General features: G+C 44.0%; 2 protein-coding genes across 4 annotated transcripts in view; one reads left to right on the top strand and one right to left on the bottom strand.

The window, feature by feature from the left end:
- Positions 1-2604: 2604 nt before the first annotated feature.
- On the bottom strand, positions 2605-21114 carry CNOT9 (CCR4-NOT transcription complex subunit 9). Its single transcript, XM_083153711.1, has 8 exons — positions 20844-21114; positions 16563-16742; positions 14215-14330; positions 9877-9986; positions 8617-8726; positions 8221-8319; positions 7292-7383; positions 2605-3461 (listed from the first exon to the last, which is right to left on the bottom strand). Exons 1-8 carry the CDS (start codon positions 20865-20867, stop codon positions 3293-3295), a joined length of 900 nt encoding a protein of 299 aa, XP_083009837.1. The 5' UTR covers positions 20868-21114; the 3' UTR covers positions 2605-3292.
- Positions 21102-23406, top strand: part of USP37 (ubiquitin specific peptidase 37) — a 31452-nt gene continuing 29147 nt past the window's right edge. Inside the window, exon 1 of one of the 3 annotated variants that reach the window (XM_083153709.1) lies at positions 21102-21286. The gene's annotated coding sequence lies outside the window, so the exon portion shown is untranslated. Of the gene's footprint in view, positions 21459-23406 lie in introns of all 3 variants that reach the window. The other 2 variants (XM_083153708.1, XM_083153710.1) reach the window with 2 other exon arrangements.

Here is a 23406-nt window from a genome sequence, read left to right as displayed (position 1 = left end):
GACCCCGCCCAGCACCCAGTGATCCGGTCACACAGAGAGCTACTGTAGAACTTATACCCCGTTCTCACTGCTACAAAAACCCGGGTATTTGCCAGGGCAAGCAATAATTTCCTGTGTCCTGTCTCAGTGTGAAAGGGTCTTTGTGAAATTCCCGGGTGTTATGCCCTAGGAATTAGACACAGGTTTTTTGCAGGGTTTTTCCTGGGTAATACACGGGTGTATTGCAGTGTGAACAGCACAGACCTGGGTTTTTCTCACAAAATGTAAAAAAGCAAGTTCATTGGGGGACGTAATCATGTGATATGTGACAGCCAGCCAATAAAAGCTGTTTTTTAAACAGCCAATCACAGCAATTTGTACAAATTTCCCAACACCCAATCAAATTCCACACACTTATTGGAAGGCAGACCATGTAAAGCAGTGTGAAAGGGGCAGACACGGGAAATTCCCGGGTCTAAGGTGCAGTATGAAGGGGGTCTGTTGAGCTGAGAAGCTCTGTGCCCCACCAAAAATCCGGCATGAAAAACCCGGGATTTTGCAGGGGCAGCAATGAGAATGCAGCATAAATGCTGAAAAAGCTGGCTATGACAGAAAGGTGCTAGAACACAGAGCATCACAGCTTGCTGCATATAGGGAGGCCAATCCTGTGTTCCTGACCAGCAGGATCCTAGGACTTAGAAAAAGCAAACTGCCGATTTCAAGATTGGAGCTTCCAATCCAGGAATTTTACTATCAAAATGCAGATTTCACTTTTTTTCGCCTGGCAGCTCTAAGCACCAGCAGCACTTGGCTCAGGCATGGCCAGGCAACCAGGCTGTGTGACCGCGCAATGTTAGTGTTTCTGTGGCTGTGCAGTCACACACTTGCCTGCTCTGTCAGACACATCCGCACGCTAAAGGACTGATTCACAGCAGTTCTCAGCATAGTGTGGCATCCAGAGACTAGCCTCCCTAGACACACAGCCACAGACCAGTAGTCAAAGTGACCATATGGACCCCCTGTCCACCACTAAAAGTGCCTACAATGGGCACATAAGCATAACACCTGGATCATGCAACAATGGGAAAAAGATTGCCTGGACTGATGAATCAAGTTTTTTTTCACATGTGAATGGCCGTGTGCATTATTTCCCTGTGGTGAAAGGTGGTGGAGGCTGCAGTGTGATGCTCTGGACAGTATTTCTGGCATTCATGTGGATGTTACTATGGACACATACCACCTATGGTCTACAATCATTGTTGTAGACCAAGTAAATACACCCCTTCACGACAAGAGATTTTCCTGATGTCAGTGGCCTTGTTCAGCAGGATAATGTACCCTGCCACACTGCAAACATTGTTCAGGAATGGTTTGAGGAACATGACAATTGTTCAAGGTGTTGACTTGGCCTCCAAATTCACAAGCTCTCAATCTGATAAAGTATCAGTGAGATGTGCTGGTAAACAAGCCTGAGCCTTGGCACCCACACCTCACAACTTACTAATTGTGTACACCAACTGTCCACGGGGCACACATCAGCATCGCATGCTGGACACACACTGTAAGATTTATGCTAACTTCTCAAATGGCAGTGTGTATGCACTTTAACACATTGGTACAAGATAGCACAAGACACCTTCTTAGGTCCGGTGCAGTTCATGCCTTAATGGGCCAGGACTGTTGTGGCAGCACAAGGTGGGGCCTACACAATATCTGATGGGTGTGAGCAGCCAGACAAAATGTATTATTAGAATAAGCCATTTTATCTGACTGTGCATGCCTAGCTTCATATAGTAACGGACTCTATGCTCCTTCTCTATAAGTCCTTTATATCTCTATGGTCAGCACACGTTCTAGGTGTTGGATTCCAGTTTTCATACTTTATGAATGTGACAGGCACATCCATATACCCTAAATATGTGCCTTCTCAGGCAAGGTGAGTATTGTACTCACCTTGTATCATTATTTAATTACATGGAGTATGTTATCCTTAGAGAAAACCAAATCAATATTTACTCATCTCATCCTCCCTTATAGAATGCCCCAATGGTTTTCTCCCATTTATATTTAAAAAAAGTAAAATCAGCATTGTGTTGACACCCCAAACTTGTGTACCAAGGTCATTTAATACTACTTCAAATCGACCAAGGGCTAAACAAATCACTAATCAGAGAATTCGCAATGGACTGTGAGCAGAAAGCTGCCGCCCAGCCTGAAAGAAAAAAACACCCACCTGTACAAATTGAAAATAGAGAGCTAACCACCATCCATTCGCAATTCCTAAAACATCGGGGAGACGTTGCAGTTCTGAGAAAATGTGAGTAGATCTGAGACATCCACTACTCTGCGTCTGAGACAGGCTGGAAGTGGTCAGCGCTGACATCACAGATCCTCAAAAACACCTGCCCATTTTTTCGCTTTTTGGCAAACACACCCAGAAACAGTCAGGTTTGCTCCACTCAAACTCTGGGTTCTTCAAAACTGCAGCTCCATTGCATGCACAATGGACACACAGTGCATTGCATGCACAGTCCAATAATCGCTATATTTGCGAAATCTCCGATTAGTGATCCATGATGAATTAGGCACCAAGTACGGTACTACATAATACTCGATACTAACTGGTGAGCTTGTGTAGGCCGTTCTTCAATTTATCGTTTTGTTTATTGTTGCATATGAAACATAGTGAAGTCACTGGATATACAGACTAAACTAAATGTACAAAAAAAGGGCACCAAATAAGTGAAGAAACAGTAGCTTTTGTATATGGTTTTAAAAGTAGTCTTTTTTTTTCAAAAACAGTTTGGTAAATTAGTGCATTGTTGTTTGTTTTTTCTTTACTGTGTCATACTGAAGAAAAAAATAATTTTCTTTAACTTTATTATCTGCAAAGTTTAGACACAGCTAGAAGCATAGGAAGAAGTAGAAAGAAAAGGCAGGCATTGCGTTAAGGGTCAGACTGAGCTCATTACTTGCTCCAGAGGGAATGGTGATTGTAATAAACTGCTATTTCGTTAACAGTAAGAATCAGAACAGACCATAACCCATACCCGAAAAGTCAACTCTTGATCAACAAGAATTCCATGTTTCCTTATGGACTTGTGCTCCATAATGTTGGTTTAACAGCTTGGATCCTTTGCTCTGAATGATGGTGGGTTTAGCATGCCATCTAGCAGAGTCCTCATCAATGATAGAGATCTTGAACCATCATTTGAATAATAAGAGCTTACTATCCCACTGTTCAATATGCCTCTATTTCCAGTCACGTGCTGGGCACGTTGGAGTCGCTGCGTCACATTTCCTTCACGGGTGGTTACTGGGGAGGAAGGGGTATGCCCCTGGGGTCAGTGACTTGACCTTCTTGTAGGTTCTTAACTAACTGAGCCAGCCAGCGTTTGGTTGTTGTATCATCCTTCAGTACCTGGGCGAATGTTGTGTCTTTCAGCTGGTCAGGAAGACACTGCCTCAGCGCCTCACGGGCTCTGTAACACAGCACAGACTGGTCAATTATTGAACATAAAGAAGTCATAATCAAGTACTTTAAGAAAGCAGTGGCTGCAGAACTTGAGAACTTATACATGTGTAAGTTTTTAAAAACGATGGAACTCTATACTGGCAGATGTTCACTGTAATGGTCCAAAGCAGGCACCTCCAAACTGTGCCCCTCCAGCTGTTGTGAAACTATACATCCCAGCATGCCTTGCCATAGTTTTAGCATTTCCTAATAGCAAAACTGTGGCGAGGGATGATGGGACTTGTAGTTTCACAACAGTTGGAGGGCCATAGTTTGGACATGCCTGTTCTAAAGTACGCCTGCATTCCCCCCCCCCCCCCCCCCGACAGTCTCACAAAACAGCCGGATAACACCCACAAATGGCAGCTCCCTGTCAATCAACTTGAGAACGGCTGTTTGTGATTAGAAAAGAAACTGGATTTTTAGTGGTATGGTGCTAGGATGCGTATGCATGTGCAGTCTTTCCATAATAGCCCACCTTGTGAAACTGTAGGACTGCGATCATGTCTGAATAATCCCCAATGTCTTACTTAAGGACATTGTTTTGCTGAGATCTAAATCTTCTCTTACAGCTAGGTCTCCAACAGGCTGCTTTTTTCCCCTCCTAAGATTGGTGTATATTCTGCAACATACAATTTATACACCTATAGCATTAGGTGGGATGGTGTCATTTGAATGATGCAGTAATAGCTCTGTTCTAGTCATTCAACATAATCCGTATAGGGGGTAGATTTACTAAAATCTGAATAGTGGAGATTCTAGCATTGATTTTTCTATTGCATCTGAAAAAGATGGGGTATGGGTCATAGGGTTGACAGAGAGAAGGCCGACCGATAATAGGTTGGCCACTATTAGTTGACAATGGAAAAAGGTCAACACAAGCCATTGACATTAGATAAAGTTGACATGAGTTTTTCACGGTTTTTAGTGTCTGTGTTGACATACATCGACATGAACACCGTAATAGTGTACCACGGTACCTTTGCTATGCTCAGCACACTATTAGAGTCTGACTCTGTCCACTTGGGGTATGGATCACAACAACTTAGGTAGACAGGCATTGGGTCGACCACTGAAGGTGGACACCTCAGAAGGTCCACATGGGGTTAGTTGGTTCATTTATCTATTCTAATTTAATTGTCAGTGCAAGCCATGTCTTTTTCTTGTACATCCACATGGGGTTAGGCCAACAGGGTCATTAGGACGACATGGGCATGTTCAACCGTCAAAAGGTTGACATGTGGGTTTTCATGGTTTTTTGTCCCGAATAGCGACGCAGTCGATATGGACACCGGCAAGAGCTTTGGGCACGGTGCATTGCTAAGCTCGGCACACTGTTTTTCTCCCTCCACGCCCTAGTGGATGGTAGGGTATGCAATGGTGGTCGGCACATGTTGGCTCCAAAAAACCTGACAAATCCATGTTGGCATTGCCCATGTAGACCTAAAGCTTGTGTCGACGTAACCCCATGTCGACCTTCAGTGGTCGGCCCATTGCATGTCGAACTTAGGTGTCTCAACCTAACAACCGTATACCGTCCATTTGGATAATAAAGTATGTGAAAACGCATGTCGAGGTAAGGCATGAGTGGCTAATCTTCACTCTCTAGCTGTAGTTGAACTACACATCCCAGCATGCCCTGCTACCCATGTGACTATTTGGCCAAGCTAAAACTGTTGCAGGGCATGCTGGGATGTGTAGTTCAACAGCTGGAGTGTCAAGGTTAGCCATAACTGACCTAAGGTATGTAGACCTTCTGACCATGCCAACCTAAGGTAGGTTGGCATTTTTCATGTGTCGGACAATAGTGGTCGACCTATTGACTGTCAAACTTTTTATGGTCGACTGCATCATAGAAAATGGATTGGCCAAATCTGATTAGTTGCTATGGGACACACGCTCATTTGTCGGTTATAAAAGCTTTGGTAAATCTACCCCTAGATCTCATAAGACCACAATCTTCCTCTACTTGGTATCAGGGTCTCCCAAACGCTTTCTTTAAAACTGTAGGTGAGATTTCATTCTTTGTTGCCTGCTACCATACAGAGCAGATTTGTGATGTGGCGATGGACAGGTTAAAATGCCATGGACAGGTTTTTTTACTATCTATGCCAGGTGTGGCCAAACTACAAACAGGTCACAATTTATAGACAACCTAGCCAATGCACAGGTGTAGTCATAACCAAGGGTCACATACTGAAACATGTTCTGCATTAATTCCTAGCCAACACATTCCAGGTGGCCAGGAAAACGTGAACTGTTGTTAGACCCTGAGGACCTGTTTGGCCACACCCCTGCTCTAGGTCATGGAAAATGTGGCTCTGCATCAGTGACCAATCTATGGTGTGTCCTTCTCACACTGATGCTCAGTTTTAAAAAGGAAGACTTGTTGTTAACCAGTATCAGTTACACTATATTCCGTCCTTTTCTTTAAGATGGACTTGCCAATGCTCTAGAGCAGTGGTTCTCAGCCTCGGTCCTCAGGACCCCCCAAACAGTGCACGTTTTCCAAGTCTCCACACAGAATCACAAGTGAAGTAGTTAGCCCCACCCGTGGATCTTTTAAAATGTGTCAGTGAGTAATGAGTGCACCTGTAGGGTGACCTGGAAAATGAGAACTGTTGGGGGGCCCTGAGGACCAAGGTTGAGAACCACTGCTCTAGAGGATATAAAAGTTCTGATATCTTACATTCTCAACCTAACTTGGCCTTTTAGGTAACCTTTTCTCAGATTTGCCTTTTCCGTAGTGAATCTCTTGTTTAAACTACATTAACAAGCTCAGTTTCAATGGATTTGATGAGTATTGCACTAGTGTTGAGATGGGCATATTTTAGAATTTTGTTCAATGTTATATGAACACACTGAATGATTTTGTGCGGGTGGTACATACTGTTTAATTTTGATTACATGATATAAAAAGTTAAATATAGAGAACGCAAAAAGGAGTTGATATGTTTTATAATCACTATGTGGATAATACTATGCACTTAGGGTTGTTAGTAAAAACATTGTGAAAGATATTGCTGTACACAGATGTGTTTCAGGGTAACCCGTGGCAGGCCCAATTAGCTGTGTAAAAGGCATCTCGCAGGCCACAGTACTGGTCAAGACATCTATTGCCTTGTTTTACCTTTGCATAGCCCTCTCAGTCACGTCTGTCCCTTTTCCATCAGCTTCGTATATTCTGGCTTAGTTTCTAGGATTGCTATACTTACTGTCAAGCATTAAACGCAGCGTATATGCTCACACGAGTTCAGTTATAAATTAAATTGCTGCCAATTAACACTGCCTCTACCATTATTTTCTAAAAAGTACACAATATATCCAGGCTTTTCCATTTATTCACAGTTATGTTGCATGTTGCCCTTAGGTGTGTCAACGTATGGAAAAAAAACTGTGTGTGTGTATAAAACGTCAAAGTTGGGGCAAAATACACTTATATGTTCATACACCAAGGATTACATACCCTGGAGACAAAGAGCACCTTAGACCAAATCAAGTACCATATACAGAAAATAAAAAAGGAAAACCATAAAAGTGTAGGATATTTGTATAAGTGTAACGCACAGTTACCAACCTCTATTTCAATTACTCGCAGGATTGGTAGTCAGATTGTCCCAAGTGCATCACCTGGGAAACAATAGGGCGGCCTTGTAACAATTGTATTGCTTTCCCTAGTGATCCTGAAATGTTCTGCTACAAGGTGCACAAATAATTATGTTTCTGGTACAATATAAATAAATCGCATGTACAAAACAATAAAAAAAAAAAAAAATATATATAAGCAAAAGCCTGTACCGTGGGTTGTCAGAGAGACGGAGATAACAGCGGACCACGTGTTTCAGCAGTCTAGCGGATGGCTCTTTTGAAAGCTGCAGCACCATTTTGCCCTACACAATACAGAATGATTAATCAAAAGCAGTAGAAAAAAAAAAAAGAGAAGAGCAGGAGGAATTACTACTGCATCAATACTTGGTAGATGCTTATGTAATAAGCAATATGTCTGAGTGCACAGGCTTTAGTGCAGAGGTTTTCAACCTCGGTCCTCAACAGTTCAAGTTTTCCAAGTCACCCTGCAGGTGCACAGGTGCTCTCATTCACTGCCACATTTTAAAAGATCCACATGTAGGGCCAGTTACTGTACTTAACTTGTAATTCTGTATGGAGACCTGGAAAACATGAACTGTTGGGGAGTCCTTAGGACCAAGGTTGAGAACCACTACTTTAGTGAGTAAAAAGAGTAGGTTCTACAGTCAATGGGGGAAATTTACAAAGATGTGTATTCTACTTCACATGTGATGTTGCTATGGGCAACCAATCAGAATCGACTTCTTATTTATTTAGCACCCTCTAGAACATGGGTCCTCAAACTGCGGCCCTCAGATGTTGTGAAACTACAAATCCCAGCATGCCTTGCCACAGTTTTAACACTCCCTTATAACAAAACTGTGGCAAGGCATGCTGGGATTTGTAGTTTCACAACATCTGGAGGGCCGCAGTTTGAGGACCCATGCTCTAGAAGATAGTAGACAGGATCTGATTGGTTGCCCGTAGCAACATCACATGTGAAGTAGAATACACATTTTTGTAAATTTCCTCCATTATACGATTGATTCACTAAAAGCTTTTACTTCCAAAAAATTTGTATTGCAAAGGAAAACCTATGTGGACAGTACATACTAGCCAGGAATACAGGTTATAATCATATTATTCAACTATAATCTTACCAAAATCATAGCCACATGAGAGAACCGCTCGTAGGTCTGACAAATATATGCCAAGCCAGTGTCGTCCAGGAGAATCTTCTGGAGAATAAATGTGGCAACCTTGAAAGTGGAGTAAAAGATTACATTTACAAATAATCCATGAGCGGGGGAAGAAACAGGCTCTATCTAGAGATCACAGCATTAGGTTTCTGTTTGAATTAAGTTCCACTTTGGTCTATTTGTTTCTAAATAAGAAGTTGTATTATGGTAATCAGTTGCATTGCACATGTCTGAGTTCTAGACAGTAGGGAGACAGGAAGATGCTAGGCATTGAAAATAGAAAGTCATAAAGTCATTACTTCCTAATTAGTGGAAAGTAATTATTTGTAAGGAGGAAGGGAAGAGAAAGCAACATACAGTTTTGGAGAGTTCACTTCCAGACTCCATAATCCGCAGGCACAGAGGTATAATTTCGGTAGTTAGGAGGAAATTGATGACTTCTTGTTCATCCGTCTTCACCAGGGCTCCTGTTACACACAGCAAATAGGTATACAACTATTAAACCTGTATATAGTATACAGAATATCAAAGCACCCAATGGGGATTCAAGGTGACCATACACGTACCAATTACCCGGTACTTTTTGTGCTAAAATAGCACCATTGTGCATGCGATGCGATGCTATTTTAGCACAAAAAGTACCGGGTAATTGGTACGTGTATGGGCACCTTCAGAGTAAAATGAGCTCAGACAAACACCTGAGAACAAAGAAAACAACACATATGCTCTAGCTCAAACGCTTCATTGTTATGCCTATTTGGGAAAAATAAAAACTTGTACAGTGGATGTCCACAAAATAAGCCACATGCAAAAGCAGATTTCTTTGCACCTGACGCTAGTGACTATTTGCAACTGTAATGGCTTATATAACCAGGCGCACATGCTACCGTTGCATAACAGGATGCAATTGTAATCCAAAATCTAAGCATATGGGTGTAAATACACTATTTTTACCTGCAGCTTTTTTTCATATGCAAATATCTCTCTCAGGCCCCATAATAGGAATAGAACAAAGCATACAAAACACAATATAGCCTAAAACCTTTTTACCTGCTGAGGGATGGTGCATTTGTGTCTCCCAAAACAAATACTTTATGGATGAACTTTACAAAAAAATTTGATGGTTTCCAAATGAACACAAAATGTCAATATTGAATTCAAATAAAAGCTATTTTTTAAACCTTAGTGGATAGTGTATCAGGGCCTTATTCTAGTTCACTCTGACAAAATCCTTCTTAGATGGACAAAACCATGTGCACTGCAGGTGGGGCAGATGTAAAATGTGAAGAGAATTAGATTTGGGTGAGTTATTTTGTTTTTGTGCAGGGTAAATACTGGCTGCTTTATTTTTACACTGCAATATAGATCTCACTTTGAAGTAAAACCCCACCCAAATCTAATTCTCATCTGCCCCACCTGCAGTGCACATGGTTTTGTCCATCTAAAAAGGATTTTGTCAGGCCCTCAGTTACATTGAATTTGGATAAGTCTGATTAGTTAAGCTGTCATTAGGTTGCAAGAAGTGCTAAGGTTTAATTGCTCTCTGTATTCATGGTGGATTGTTTTCTTGGGGTTTGCCTTCATTGTATGGCTTGTCATATAAAGTGTGCTTCTTACCAATGACTCCTAGGCTGGTGAGACGTAGATATTCAAAAGGCCGGGTTTTGCTGACTGTATGCAGGAAAGGATACAGGAACAGGGGAATGTGTGCAGCAAGAAATGCAGACCTGGAACACCGATTCAAAAGGATTAACATTTTTGACAAAAGGCATAAATAAATTACACAGACAAGAAGAATTATATTCTAAATAAGTGTTCATTCTAGCATCCTGTGAAGTTCCTCTTTACTGCCTGGGGTGTCACTCTCTGCTGTGGTGTCTATCACATTGTGGCCTGTCTCTCAATACAGACCAGACTGTACTAAAAGCCCAAGTTACTCATCAAGAGTAAGGTATATAAACCCTCAACTAAAGGTCCACCAGCATCCCTTTGATAAAGCTGTACTTGGCTACAGTGAAACGTGTCAGCCATAAAGCGAATTGGTTACCTTCTTGCTACCGATTCAACTACTTGGTTCCAGACCAGCCGCCTCTGGAGCTCACCATCAAAAAACCTGCAACTTTATGGAACTTTACAAAATCAATTACACTTCCACCTTAAGAAATCTGCAGTTATGCTTTCCTAAATAAGGATTAAAACTCTTGACTTGGACATCTACTGCGGTAACTATACTGTACATCATTTCTCAAGATTAGACAGATGTATTGCTGTATCTGGAATTTCCTTAAGGAATAATGGCGGTACAATAGGAATGGATCCTCCCATTAGGTTGTCAAGATATTTAGGTGCCTGTGCTTTTTATGTTTCAATCTATTGTGCTTTTTTATACCATTTACATGTCAATAGTAAATATGTACTTTTAAATGTATTACTGTCTAGCGCTACTACCTTTGTGTATTTTTTTCTTGCTTAAAAGACTCTCATCCCCTTTTATAGTAGCAGCTCCACAAATACATCCCATCACAAGCACCTAATAGGTTGTTACCACAGCCATCTCTTTCTATGTACTAGAAGCCCCAAAGAAGACAGCTCCACCCTAGGCAGGAAAGAGGCACTACATGGGTTTTGAAAGGCACAGAGTGCAATAATGAACACTACTAATATTGCAAAGCTTGCCTCTCCATTTGTTAAATAAAGATCACTGATATTAGATGATATAAAGCCCAACAGTGTTCTTTCTGATTATTATCCTTTATACTTCATTATATTTTCTGCTCAGTATGAAAAGGTTTATTATTAGAATATACACCATGTACAAAAATATATGAAAAGTTTGTGTAAGATGAACAACATTTGTGATAGAACCATATTAAGATTGGAGGACTTCTGTGCACGTGCTGGAACTAAGGCTGATTCTATAGTAGTTCCCAGTTTTTGATAGCAGCCCTGTACATATATGACAATTGTATTCAATGACAATTAAATCAATTCTACTTTGATAAAAACCTTGCGTAAAAGCACTAAAGACCAAACAAAACACAAGGGGTGACATTTAATAGGATGAGAGTTTTAGTAACTTTTCAAAATCGCCCATTATCACACTTTTTAAAATCACATTTGCATATTTAATGAGCTGCGTATTCCGGGGAAAAAGTTGTGAATAAGTGCGATAATATGCAATCTTTAGGTCATGAAAATGTGCGAATTTGTGTAAAAAATTTTTTTTAAATGGCGTGAGGCCCCCCCTGAGCATAACCAGCCCCGGGATCATTGAGCAGGACCTGGTTCCAAAAATACAGGGCGACAAAAAAATCTGGGGGTCCCTCGTATTTTGAATCCAGCACCGCTCTGGAGGACGGAGGGTAACCCTGGACCCTTGGTTGGTAAGTATATTGGTGTAAAAGTGAGGTGTGTGTGTAATAAAGTTCTACTTTTCTGTGTGTGTGTGTCTTATTTTACCATTCTTTTTACAGCTGGACTACAAGTCCCAGCGGGCCCATTAATGCCCCGCATGCTGGTGGTTCGCCAAGTCCCCAGCATGCGGGGGAGGCCTGCTGGCACTTGTAGTTGACTGTAAAGCCCTGGAACGCCGGTGACAGCTCCGGGTTTCAGCCCTGGATGGGTGAAGCCAGGGGGGGGGGGGGGGGGGGGGGTGTCCCCCGGCTGTGGCATGACACCGCGGGCTGTTGGAGCCCGGTGCTGGTTTCAAAATATGGGGGACCCCCAGATTTTTTTGTCCCCCAGATTTTTGGAACCAGGACCGGTCCAAGAGTCCGGGGCTGGTTTCAGAAATACGGGGGACCTCTACACGGTGTCCCCCATATTTTTGGAATCAGGTCCGGCTCAATGAGCCCGGGGCTGGTTATGTTCAGATGGGGGGACCCCACACCATAAAAAAAAAAAAAAAAGACAGGACCATGCACAGATCTCAATGAGCCTGCATGTGTGGCGATTTTTAGACACATTTTCCCGAATTCGCATCTCATTAAATATGCGAGTTGTATACTTTTCAATGGGAAAACATTTGTATGCGAGTTCCGGCGTTACTAAAAATCGCGCACACAGAATGCGGCCAAAAAACGCGGTTTTTGCTTTTTATTGCATCTTTTTAAATATGAGAATTTGGGAAAAAGTGCTATTTTGGCCGTTTTTGCCTAAAAATCGCACAAATTTGCAGCAGAGTTAAAGACATGTGCCACACAAAACATTTTAGTATAGGATCAAGTTCAATATGACATTACTAATACCTGAATTTCACTTCCTCTGATGCACTGCACTACTATTGCTCCTCTGTATAGAACTACTATGGAGGTGTGCGTAGAGGTCAGCTCCCAGCAATTGATGTGCAAAGAAACATACACCATGTAGATACAGGTGCTGTTAAAGCAGTGGTTCTCACTCTCGGTCCTCAGTACCCCACAACAGTACATGTTTTCCAGGTCTCCTCACAGACTCACAAGTGACATAATTAGCTACATCTGTGATCTTTTAAAATGTGTCAGTGAATAAGGAGTGCCCCTGCCAGGTGACCTGGAAAACGTGAGAGGTCCTGAGGACAGAGGTTGAGAACAGCTGTGTTAAAACATGTCCTTCCCCCTTTTACACCGCAAATGTCAGGTCGCACCAGGGATTCAGACACAGGCCCATCCCAGGAGTGACCCAACATTGTGAAGTGAAGAGCTGGATCTCTGACGTTATCAGGGGGGCAGGGGAGGAGGCAGTGCTTGGAGCAGATGCTGCCTCCTCTCTATAGTTTGAATGGGATCTGGTTTACCCGGTCACACTGCCCAGCAACTCTTTTTTTAACCCAGGTTGCTGGACCCGGAATTTTCAAAAGACCCTTTCACACCACAACAACTGGGTTATTTGTGAGGTGTGAAAGCGGTATTAGTGGGATGAATAAAAAGACTCCTGGCTATCAGATGTTTCAGGGTCCAGGAAGATCCGGAGAGCAGGGAAAGAGCAGGATGTGAAACTCAGGACTTAATTGTAACAATATGAATATTACAATTTGGGAGTTTTTTTTATATATTTTGCAGACAACTGAAATATAATTTCAACAAGGGGAAGAAAGAAACCGATCAGCAATCATGGCTGCCATATTCTATTGTGAATGCAACTCCAGATAGTTCTATAATTTAATACACAAATGAAAATCACCAGTTTACAAACTGTTACTCTTGAACAGAAAAAAAACTGCCTATGAGTTTTTATCAGTTTCATTGTCAGAAAAGTCTGTACTTTTCGCTGATTTTCCATTGCATTTACATTCGACCTATTCAAAGTGTGATTTTTAGACTTGGAAAATTTGGCAGATCTGAAAATGATTCTCCAAACCATGGGGGTTATTCTGATTCACTCGGAAAGGCACAATCTCTCTGTAATGGACAAAACCATGTGCACTGCAGGTGGGGCTGATGTAACGTGCAGAGAGAGTTAGATTTGGGTGGGGTTTGTACTTCAAACTGATATCTATATTGCAGTGTAAAAATAAAGCAGCCAGTATTTACCCTGCACAGAAACAATAAAACACACAAATCTAACCCTCTCTGCACATGTTACATCAGCCCCACATGCAGTGCACATGGTTTTGTCCATCTGAGAGTGATTGTGCCTTTCCGAGTGAATCAGAATAAACCCCCATGTCCCTTATTCAGATCTTATTGCAGTACAAATTTGTTTGGAAAAACCATGTGCACTGCAGGTGGGGAAGATATAACATGTGCAGAGAGTTAGATTTGGATGGGGTGTGTTGAAACTGAAAACTAAATTGCAGTGTAAAAATAACGCAGCCAGTATTTAACCTGCACAGAAACAAAATAACTCACCATATCTAACTCTGCACAGGTTACATCTGAAATTTGTACTGCGATCAGATCTGAATAAAAGGCCCATGTGTTTTAGTCTACTACCCCCCTCCCCCCCCCAATTAGCCCTTATTTCTTCCATGTGTACCTGGTCTCTGGGTGGGAGGCCACACACTGCAGCAGGGCCAACGCATTGCAGACTCTATTGGACTGATGCGCAGTAAGTGTAGGTGGGTTGATTGATGGATAAATATTTACAATTTCCTGAATTAAAAAAAGTACAAAAATAAGTGTCAATACATTGCATTAATCATAGAAATACATAATTCTGTACTTGTTTCCTAGCACGGCCACAAATCTTATGGATCGTGTACCTTTAGTTAAGGTACACGATCCATAAGATGGACCCGATTTCCTTTGAAATCAGGTCCATTTGGCCGGCTAGGACAAAATATCGGGGGCATCGCGTCGGTCGGGACCGTTAACAATGGTCCCGACGCGACCGACGCGATGCCCGCGATTTCCCCATAGGCTTCAATGTTAAAAAATATTTTAACATTGAAATCGTGTCGGGAAAGGTAAAATATCGGGGGCATCGCGTCGGTCGGGACCATTAACATAGGTCCTGACGCGATGCCCCCGATTTTTCCATAGGCTTCAATGTTAAAAGATTTTTTAACATTGAAATCCTGAAAAAATGTGAAAAATGTGAAATGGGCCAATATGACCCATTTCACATTTTAGATGTCCCCGTCGTCACCCCACGATAGACGCCAACCCTGAAGCGTGGCGAGGGGTGGCGGTGCGCGTCCTCCGACCTTTTCATTCCCCTACTATCCACGTCGGCGTGGAGTTGACAATAGAATAGTGTGGCGAGCGCAGCGAGCCACCGAGCCCGAAGCGTGGCGAGCGCAGCGAGCCCCGCGAGGGGACGCGGATACCTTCACAGTTATACGCGTCCCCTCGCGGGCTTCACAGGTGTCCGTGGCGACGCGAACACCTGTGAAGTCCGCGAAGGGACGCGTTTACCTGTGAAGGTATCCGCGTCCCATCGCGGGGCTCGCTGCGCTCGCCACGCTTCGGGCTCGGTGGCTCGCTGCGCTCGCCACACTATTCTATTGTCAACTCCACGCCGACGTGGATAGTAGGGGAATGAAAAGGTCGGAGAACGCGCACCGCCGCCCCTCGCGTGCTCGCTGCGCCCGCCACGCTTCGGGTTGGCGTCTATCGTGGGGTGTACGCCGTGACATTTGGGGGGGTTGGGAATATTTTACATTGAATCCAATGTAAAATCGGGTCCCAGGGACCCGATTTACATTTAATTCAAAAAAAAAAAAATCGGGTCCAAAATCGGTCGGTCGCGACGATCGCATCGCATGCGACCAAATCGCATGCGATGCGATCGACCCGATTTTTCCGACACGACCACCCCGATGTAAATCGGGGTGGCCGTGCTAGGAAACAAGTACCCATAATTCTTAGAATACAATAACCATGTTAAAATTCTGGTACCGATGCACATTTAAAAATACGGAGAATCAAGCTTTTGTGTATTTCTACATCCCACCCCCTTTCTTTTTCCTGAAAAGTGGTTCATTCGGACCATTATATATTAAATGCCAACCTCCTGTGAATTCTTCACCAAGCACCAGTGCTTGTACCCAGACTACAAATCTGTCGGTACCTATATGTTAGTTGGGCGCCCACTATAGTACGCTCATACCCCCATTATCCATGTCGGTATGGAGTTGAATATATATAGCGTAGCGAGCGCAGCGGAAAACTAAGCAAATAGCTTAGTAGGCGCCCCAATAACATATAAGTACCATTCTGTCTATATTTTCCAGATAGGGTAACTCAAAAGACTGCAAATGATATGGAAAACAAGCACTTTAATTTTCTTGGTACTTGTGTATTATCACATGCGATGCGATTTTTAATTGTACAAGCACCCTGATGGGTGCTTACAATGTTAAATGCAACCCGAATCGTGGCAAGCGCAGCAAGCCAGTGAGGGGCGGTGGTACGCGTCCTCCGTCCTTTTCATACCCCCACTATCCACGTCGGTGTGGAGTTGTTTTTAGATAGTGTGGCGAGCGCAGCGAGGGGACGCGGATGACTTTACATGTATTCCGCTGCGCTCGCCACGCTTCGGGCTCGGTGGCTCGCCACACTATCTAAAATCAGCTCCACGCCGACGTGGATAGTGGGGGTATGAAAAGGTCAGAGGACACGTACCGCCGCGCTCGCCACGCTTCGGGTTGTCGTTGACAATGGGGGGGCATTTAACATTGTATGCACCCATCAGGGTGCTTGTACAATTAAAAATCACATGCGATCGCATCACATGCCATTTGGTGGCATGCAATATTTAATTGTACATTTTGGCTTTTTCACGCGAAAATCGCATCGCATACCCTATTTAGTGGTATGTGATGCGATGGGCGCCGTGATAATACACAAGTACCATTTTCTTTTTTTTACAATCGAACACACCTGTAATAGAGCTGCAATTGTACCAAAAGAATGCCACAACATGGGTGCGAGATCTGGGACAGATTCACGTTTTTTGCTAAGCTCCAGCAAGGCATTCTCACGAGTCTCTGGGCTTGACAATTCATTAATCCACTGATAAATCTTCTCTCTGTCAACTTGGGCTAGTGCTGCTGGCACAGGCTGCATAGAGAAAAAAAATAAAGAAAAATAAAGAGTATTAAAAAGATCCGAATATGTATAGTTTGGAGCAGTGAAGAGAAAGGAGGACATAAAAGATCCTTTCAAATATACCAATGTATAAAAGGGAGATGTCTTCAAAGGAAAATATGTTATTAGAAAGTGAGGACACATGCTAGAAGTGGAGGTAGGTTCAAAGGAAACTTTTGGAAATATTCCTTAACAGATAGGGTAGTGGATAGGTGGAATAGCTCCCCATCAGAAATTGTAGAGGCTAAAGGCTCACATACACTAGCAAGGTTTGGGCTGATTTCACCCTTTCACGAAGGCTCGGGCTGAGAAATCGTCCCAAATCAGATTTATGTGACATCCCAACTGTCCCGATGCACGGTCCCATGCATATCAGGTCGGACCCATCAGCATCCAATATGCATTGGGTCCGATCTGTAGGTGTGTGCCAGTGGCTAAGCACCGCTGGCACACACCTATGTGCAGGGGTTGACATCAGCAGGTGTTATGGGGCGGGCAGTGGTGGGGTTCGGGCGGCAGAATTTAAAATAATATTTTCAAAAGACTGGCTGGTCACTGATTGGCTGAGAGAATTCTCTCGCCCAATAACCAGCCAGTCTTTTGAAAATATTTTTGAAATTCGATGCTGCTTCTCGCCAAGCACCTGCCGCTACTAGCTGCCCGGCTCTCCTGCAGTTCCCCGGGAGTTTACGTGCGATAAATCACATGCAATTTATTGATTGTAAAAATGGCACATCAAGTGCAAAATCTTAAGTGAGCCTCCCGGGGAGCTAAAAAAAAAAAAAAATTGAATAGTGTATGGGGGCCTTAAGACAGTAGAGCAATTTACACATGCTTGAGTATACTCTTCAGGCTTAGTTCAGAATATGGAACCTCAGGGCTGGAATAACTAAACTGCTCAGAACACTAATCACATGGACATCTAGAAATAGTAACCTGTGATGAGCAAAGCAATCCACCATGACCAAAGCGTGGCGAGCAAGTGTTTTAAATAACTTTAATGATGTTATAAAGCAGTTTAATTCCAGATGTAGCCAAAACTCATTCTGCTCCTGAGGAAGGTGTGGGGTTTCCACACTGAAACTCGCAGAGTTTCCTATCAACATCCACCATTTGGTTCCGGACCAGCCACATCAAGAGGTTACAGCCCATCGTCTGACTGATACCAATGCGAAGACATCTTGCTAATTCCAGACGTAGACCCATGGACTCTGACAAACACTGGTTAATTAATCTATTTCTGGGCATTGAACCTGGAACTTTCCATCTTTGACCACATGACTGCCTGTATTGCATGACCCATACAACCGGAATCCATAGTGATATTGTCCACCAGTGTACCCTTTAAGCAACAGAGGTACTTCCATCACTACAAATACCTATTGGGAGTTGTGTGAATTGCAATACTATTCCCTTTATCAAGACAGTACATTGTTGACACAACTACCTTTTGACTATGCTTAATTTGAATGAAAGTCTCTGAGTGCCAGACATCAACTGCTATATATTTCCTTTGACGAAGGTGGGCACTGCAGCAAGCTGTGTTTAATTTGGTTTCAGAGTGCCTGTCATTTGCAGAGGCGATAGATATATGACAATAAGAATATATATATATATATATATATATATATATATATATATATTTAGTAATATGTAGGGGTACCCCCCTTACCCTGGCTGGGGAGGCGGAATAAGGCGGCACTCACAGGACTTGAATACAAATAAAGCTCTGGTAGATTTATTTAAGGTGCATCAAAGGTTGTCCATAGGATTGTCTACGTTTCAAGGCTTGCGCCTTTTCATCAGGACAGACTAATAGCGGTAAAGTGCAGGGGAAGGGGGGTACCCCTACATATTACTAATCCTTCAGGAAGGCACCCGGGCAGTATACCTGATCTTAAGAGTGCCACGTACTCATCATGGCATGGAGGAGTATGGCTTCCTCTGTATTTTAACCCACGGGGACTCATGTTCTGAACATTAACCTACTGTATCCTGACACATACCTAAGGATCAAATAGAATAGATGAGGTGTGGTATAGTTCAGACAACGTCTAGATCGGGTTGACCCCAAAGAGTCAAGATGCATAAGGTCAACACTATAAAAAGTAGACCCGGAAATAGTTGACATGAGTTTTCCACATTCTTGGTGTCATTGTGAACACCTGGCTTCTGGACCCTAATTATACCTCTTTTACACCAAAATTGTGGATCCGACCAGGTATTTGTAACATTGTTGCAATCCTGGATTGCCCTGTTTATACTGAAGTGCCCACCCGCAGTGTAAACAGGGGCTGCGCTTGGAGATTACATCATCCCCAAGCACCGGGATCGCAATACTGGGGGCAAGCCCATCATCAAGGTAAGCTGCTGGCTGCCCCCAGCCTCGATGCACCACCTAGCCCCCATCCACAAGGTGAATGGATGACACACACAGGCATCAATTCACCTTCTCACTGTCTCCGCTGCTGTTTGCACAGTACACAGCGGAGGCTGTGTGCGCCCCCTTGCCCAACCTCCTTACTGACCGCAGGATGCTGCGGTCTGGAGGTTGAGCTCCCCCATTGCTGTAAACGGGAGCTAGGTCGGATGACCCGGCATACCCGTTTACACTGCCCCACCCGGGTCCTCCTCATGTTCCACCCTGGTCAGGACCTGGGTAGGAATCGTGGGGAAATGTTAACAGGTTTTTTTTTTTTCCAGATACCCCTTTTACACTGAAGCGGTGTACACATGCTTCGATTTTTCCACGTTTTCGATTCTGCTTATAGAAGCAACATCGAATGGTTTTTAGGACACTTTCGATCTGCATTCCATTCGATGCAAGCTCCCATTTTCTCAAAATTGAAAAGAAAAATAGACCGTGCAGACAAGGAAATCTCGAATTCGATCCAGTAAATCGAATGAGTACATTGTGCCTACACTGTGAAATTGAATCGGATGCAAAAGTACAGATCTAATGCCAAATTGAATGGGAAGATATAATAGAAAATTAAATCTAACATCAAATCTAAAGCAAAACGAAGTGTGTGTACATAGCTTGACACTAACTCGGGTCGACAAGGCAAAAACTAATTTTCTTACCTCGGTGGAAAAAGTGGTATTAGTGTACCATATCACTTGCTGTGCTTTGGAGCAGATGTCTTGCTGGATCCGATACGTAATGCCGGCGGTCGTAATGCCGGCGGTCGGAATCCCGACACTGGAATCCCGACATGGGGGGACGTGGCCTCGCTACGCTCGGCACGCTATTTTATTCTCCCTCTATGGGTGTCGTGGACACCCACGGAGGGAGAAAGTTTCGGGATTTCGGCGGTCGGGATTCCAGTGTCGGGATTCTGAACGCCGGGATCCCGACTGCCGGCAAATTGACCGCATCCCGTCTTGATCTGCTACTGCTGTGCTTGGCACACTTTACTGTTCCCAATTGGACTCCAAGTGGATGGTAAAGTATGACAAATTCCAAAACATGAAGGAAAAAAACCCCTGTGTCAACATTTTCATGCGTTGATAATTGTCATGTCAACCATATGCATGTCGATCTAGGCATTGTCGGTTAGCCATCTGGTCACCGACTAAGATGGGAAGATATCAAGTAGACAATAACACTTGCACATAACCTCTTATAAAGTAAAATGTAAATCGGGCTGCTGAGTGACTATGGCTGCAGAGAATCACTGAACTCTATAAAGCCCTAACACCGTTTTACAGATCTCCAGGGTTTCTTGAGTATTGGCGTTTGAACACACGGGTCTAGGGCATAGTAACTTCAACGCTAATTTTTGAGGTCTACCTGACACCCGCCTCAACAACTCAATGGGTGTCTCGCTGCCCCTGGCCTCGACTACCCTGTGGGGTCTCCCTTTGTCTGGCCACCCCTGCGCTGTGGGGTCTTCTTTTCCCTGACTTAGGAGCTCAATCCCCTCTAGGTGCCTCCGTGTCCCCGGCCTCTCCATGTTCCTGTCCCACTGTGGGAGCCTCCATGTTTCCAGCCTACCCACGGGGGCTCCATTCTTAACCGATACCCAGGTCTGCCTGCGGCCTAGCTGTCACCCAGGCCCAGCCCACACTCACCGCCGCCGTGGCCAGGCTGTGCATGTTCGGAGCCCCAGGCTCTGTGTTCCGTCCTCCCGCGCTGCTGCGGCTGCCGGTCCCGGACTGTACCGCGACTCTTGACCACACCCCCAGCTCCCACAACAACCGGAGCTCCGCCCCCAACTACGTAACCTATTAGCGTGACCTATGACCCCAGTTCACGAATGGCTGAACACATTCGCATTTCCCGCCCGGTCGCCGCCACCCGTCACAGTATAAACGTCACTACGCAGCGGGGTCACCGGAACTATGTACGAAATGCGGATTCAGAAATTTCCCGTGAATGCGTCATTGGGAAGCGCAGCGCGGTGACGTCAGACGTTGTCTCCCTGCCTGACGCTGTTCCTCTGCTTGGAGGATTCTCAGGTTCCCGCCAAATCGTGCGGTGTGTGACAGCAGCGGGCGGAGGGAGCCCGCACACGGTGAGTGCCCGGGCATCTCAGGGACCACACCGGTTACTGTACCGCGAGAGCCCGCTGCCGGGTCACTTACCTGTCACTGTGCCCCTACGCTACCCTTTTTGGTCGCAGTTCCGTCCTCTGGTCTCCTCACTGACTCACCTGGGCCACAAGCTGGAACCTGTAGTTGTGCAAAGTAGGTTGGAATGGCATGTGCCTTTTTGTAGTTCCATTGTAGCTTTTGGGCATCCAACTGGTACTTGTAGTGCAATAGAACAGGTAGCAATGGCAGGCTTGTATTTTTAGTTCCAGAGCAGCTGATGGGCCGTAGGCTGGGACATGCAGTGCCACAGGACAGGTAGGACTGGTATTTGTAGTTCCATAGTAGCTGGAGGATTGTAGGCTGGGACGTGTAGTGCCAAATAACAGGTAAACTGAAGTTAGTCGTCACCCAGCAGTTGAATTATTTTGCTCTGCAGAACCATAGCATTGCATACTAAAGTAACTTGTACATATGTATGATGTAGCCAAAATTCAAGAATACTTTTTTTAGCAGCTGCAGACACAATAATTAGGCAGTGGTAGTATTCCGCTTTTAGTGAGCCACATCAAAGGCATACAGTAAGTGAGTGTGAATCAGACCATCAAGCATCGAGTATGTCTGATAAATATGTCCTATGCAAGTTATTCAGGAATAACACCCTATATGAGGCTGCGGGAAGCAATTTGATAGAAATTTCCAGGGATTTCAATAGTTTCTTTGTACTTGGTAAAGGAAAGTGATCCCTCGATTGTGCCTTCCCCATCTTCAGACCATCATGTTGAAGGGGAACATGAAGGAACGAGTAATGAACTGAGATTGCTTTAAAAGATGCATTCTCCCCTCTTTTTTTTCTGTGTTAAATTACTTGTAAAACAGTGACCCTATTGCCATTTCGGTACTTGTGTATTTTGGCGGCGCGCATCGCATAACGCATACGATGGTATGCGATATCGTACGATAGTGCACGATGGCATACAATTTTCAAATTGTATGCCATTGTACATAGCATGCGATTAAACATTGTATAAGCACCCTAATGGGTGCTTATACAATGTTAAGCACCCTAATGGGTGCTTACAATGTTAAATGCACCCCCCCCCCCCCCCCCCCCACTATAAACGTGTACCCGAAGCGTGGCGAGCGGCGGCGGTACGCGTCCTACAACCTTTTCATACCCCCACTATCCACGTCAGCGTGGAGTTGAGAATAGAATAGTGTGGCGAGCCACCGAGCCCGAAGCGTGGCGAGGGAACGCGGATACCTGTGAAGCCCGCGAAGGGACGCGTTTACCTGTGAAGGTATCGGCTACGCTCGCCACGCTTCAGGCTCGCTGCGCTCGCCACACTATTCTATTCTCAACTCCACGCCGACGTGGATAGTGGGGGTATGAAAAGGTCGTAGGACGCGTACCGCCGCCCCTCGCGGGCTCGCTGCGCTCGCCACACTTCGGGTTCACGTTTATAGTGGGGGGGTGGCGTGGGGGTGCATTTAACATTGTAAGCACCCATTAGGGTGCTCAAAAGCACCCTTTAGGGTGCTTATACGATTTTTTATCGTATAGGGGGTCAAAATCGCATCACATGCCATCGGGTACATGGCATGCGAAGCGTTCATCGTACGATGGACATCGGGGGCACCGCCAAAATACACAAGTACCGCCATTTCATTTAAATGTTCACACTAGATTTACTTCCAATGAAGTCTCTTGAACACGCCTATGTCTTTCTCTGTACACTAGTAAATTAATCTGTAATAGATTAATCTTATTTTAAAGTTCTTTCCCTAATTGTTTTCCTTAGTTATTTTTTGTGAAATTCACATTGCTTTGAGTGCCAACATCTCTGAGCAATGTGCAAAATATCCACTAAAAATGCTAGCATCGCTCACATTTGTTATATAAATTCACATAAAAAATTATAAGAAATGATTGTATTTTTTCTATATAAGGTATACATTACAGGTCATTCTACTGAATGAAATTGGCAATTTTCACACCTATTTTGACAAATTAACGTGGCACTCAAAGGGTTAAATAGTGTGTATTGAATTATCTAACTTGATATGTTTGAGTTCTGATATTGAAGTTATTTGAATACATGAC

This window comes from Crinia signifera, chromosome 7, assembly GCF_055691185.1.
Source record: "Crinia signifera chromosome 7, ASM5569118v1, whole genome shotgun sequence".
Taxonomy (NCBI): domain Eukaryota; kingdom Metazoa; phylum Chordata; class Amphibia; order Anura; family Myobatrachidae; genus Crinia; species Crinia signifera.
This window is presented reverse-complemented; position numbering and strand designations above follow the sequence as displayed.

Excerpts from the sequence above, each read along its gene's own strand:
- CNOT9 (XM_083153711.1), bottom strand. The coding sequence starts at position 20,867 with ATGCACAGCCTGGCCACGGCGGCG. Across the intron at positions 14,331-16,562 it reads CAATTGCAGCTCTATTACAG|GAAATTGTAAATATTTATCC; the intron begins GTGTGTTCGATT and ends TTTTTAATTCAG. Across the intron at positions 9,987-14,214 it reads GCCTCCCACCCAGAGACCAG|GTCTGCATTTCTTGCTGCAC; the intron begins GTACACATGGAA and ends TCGGTGTTCCAG.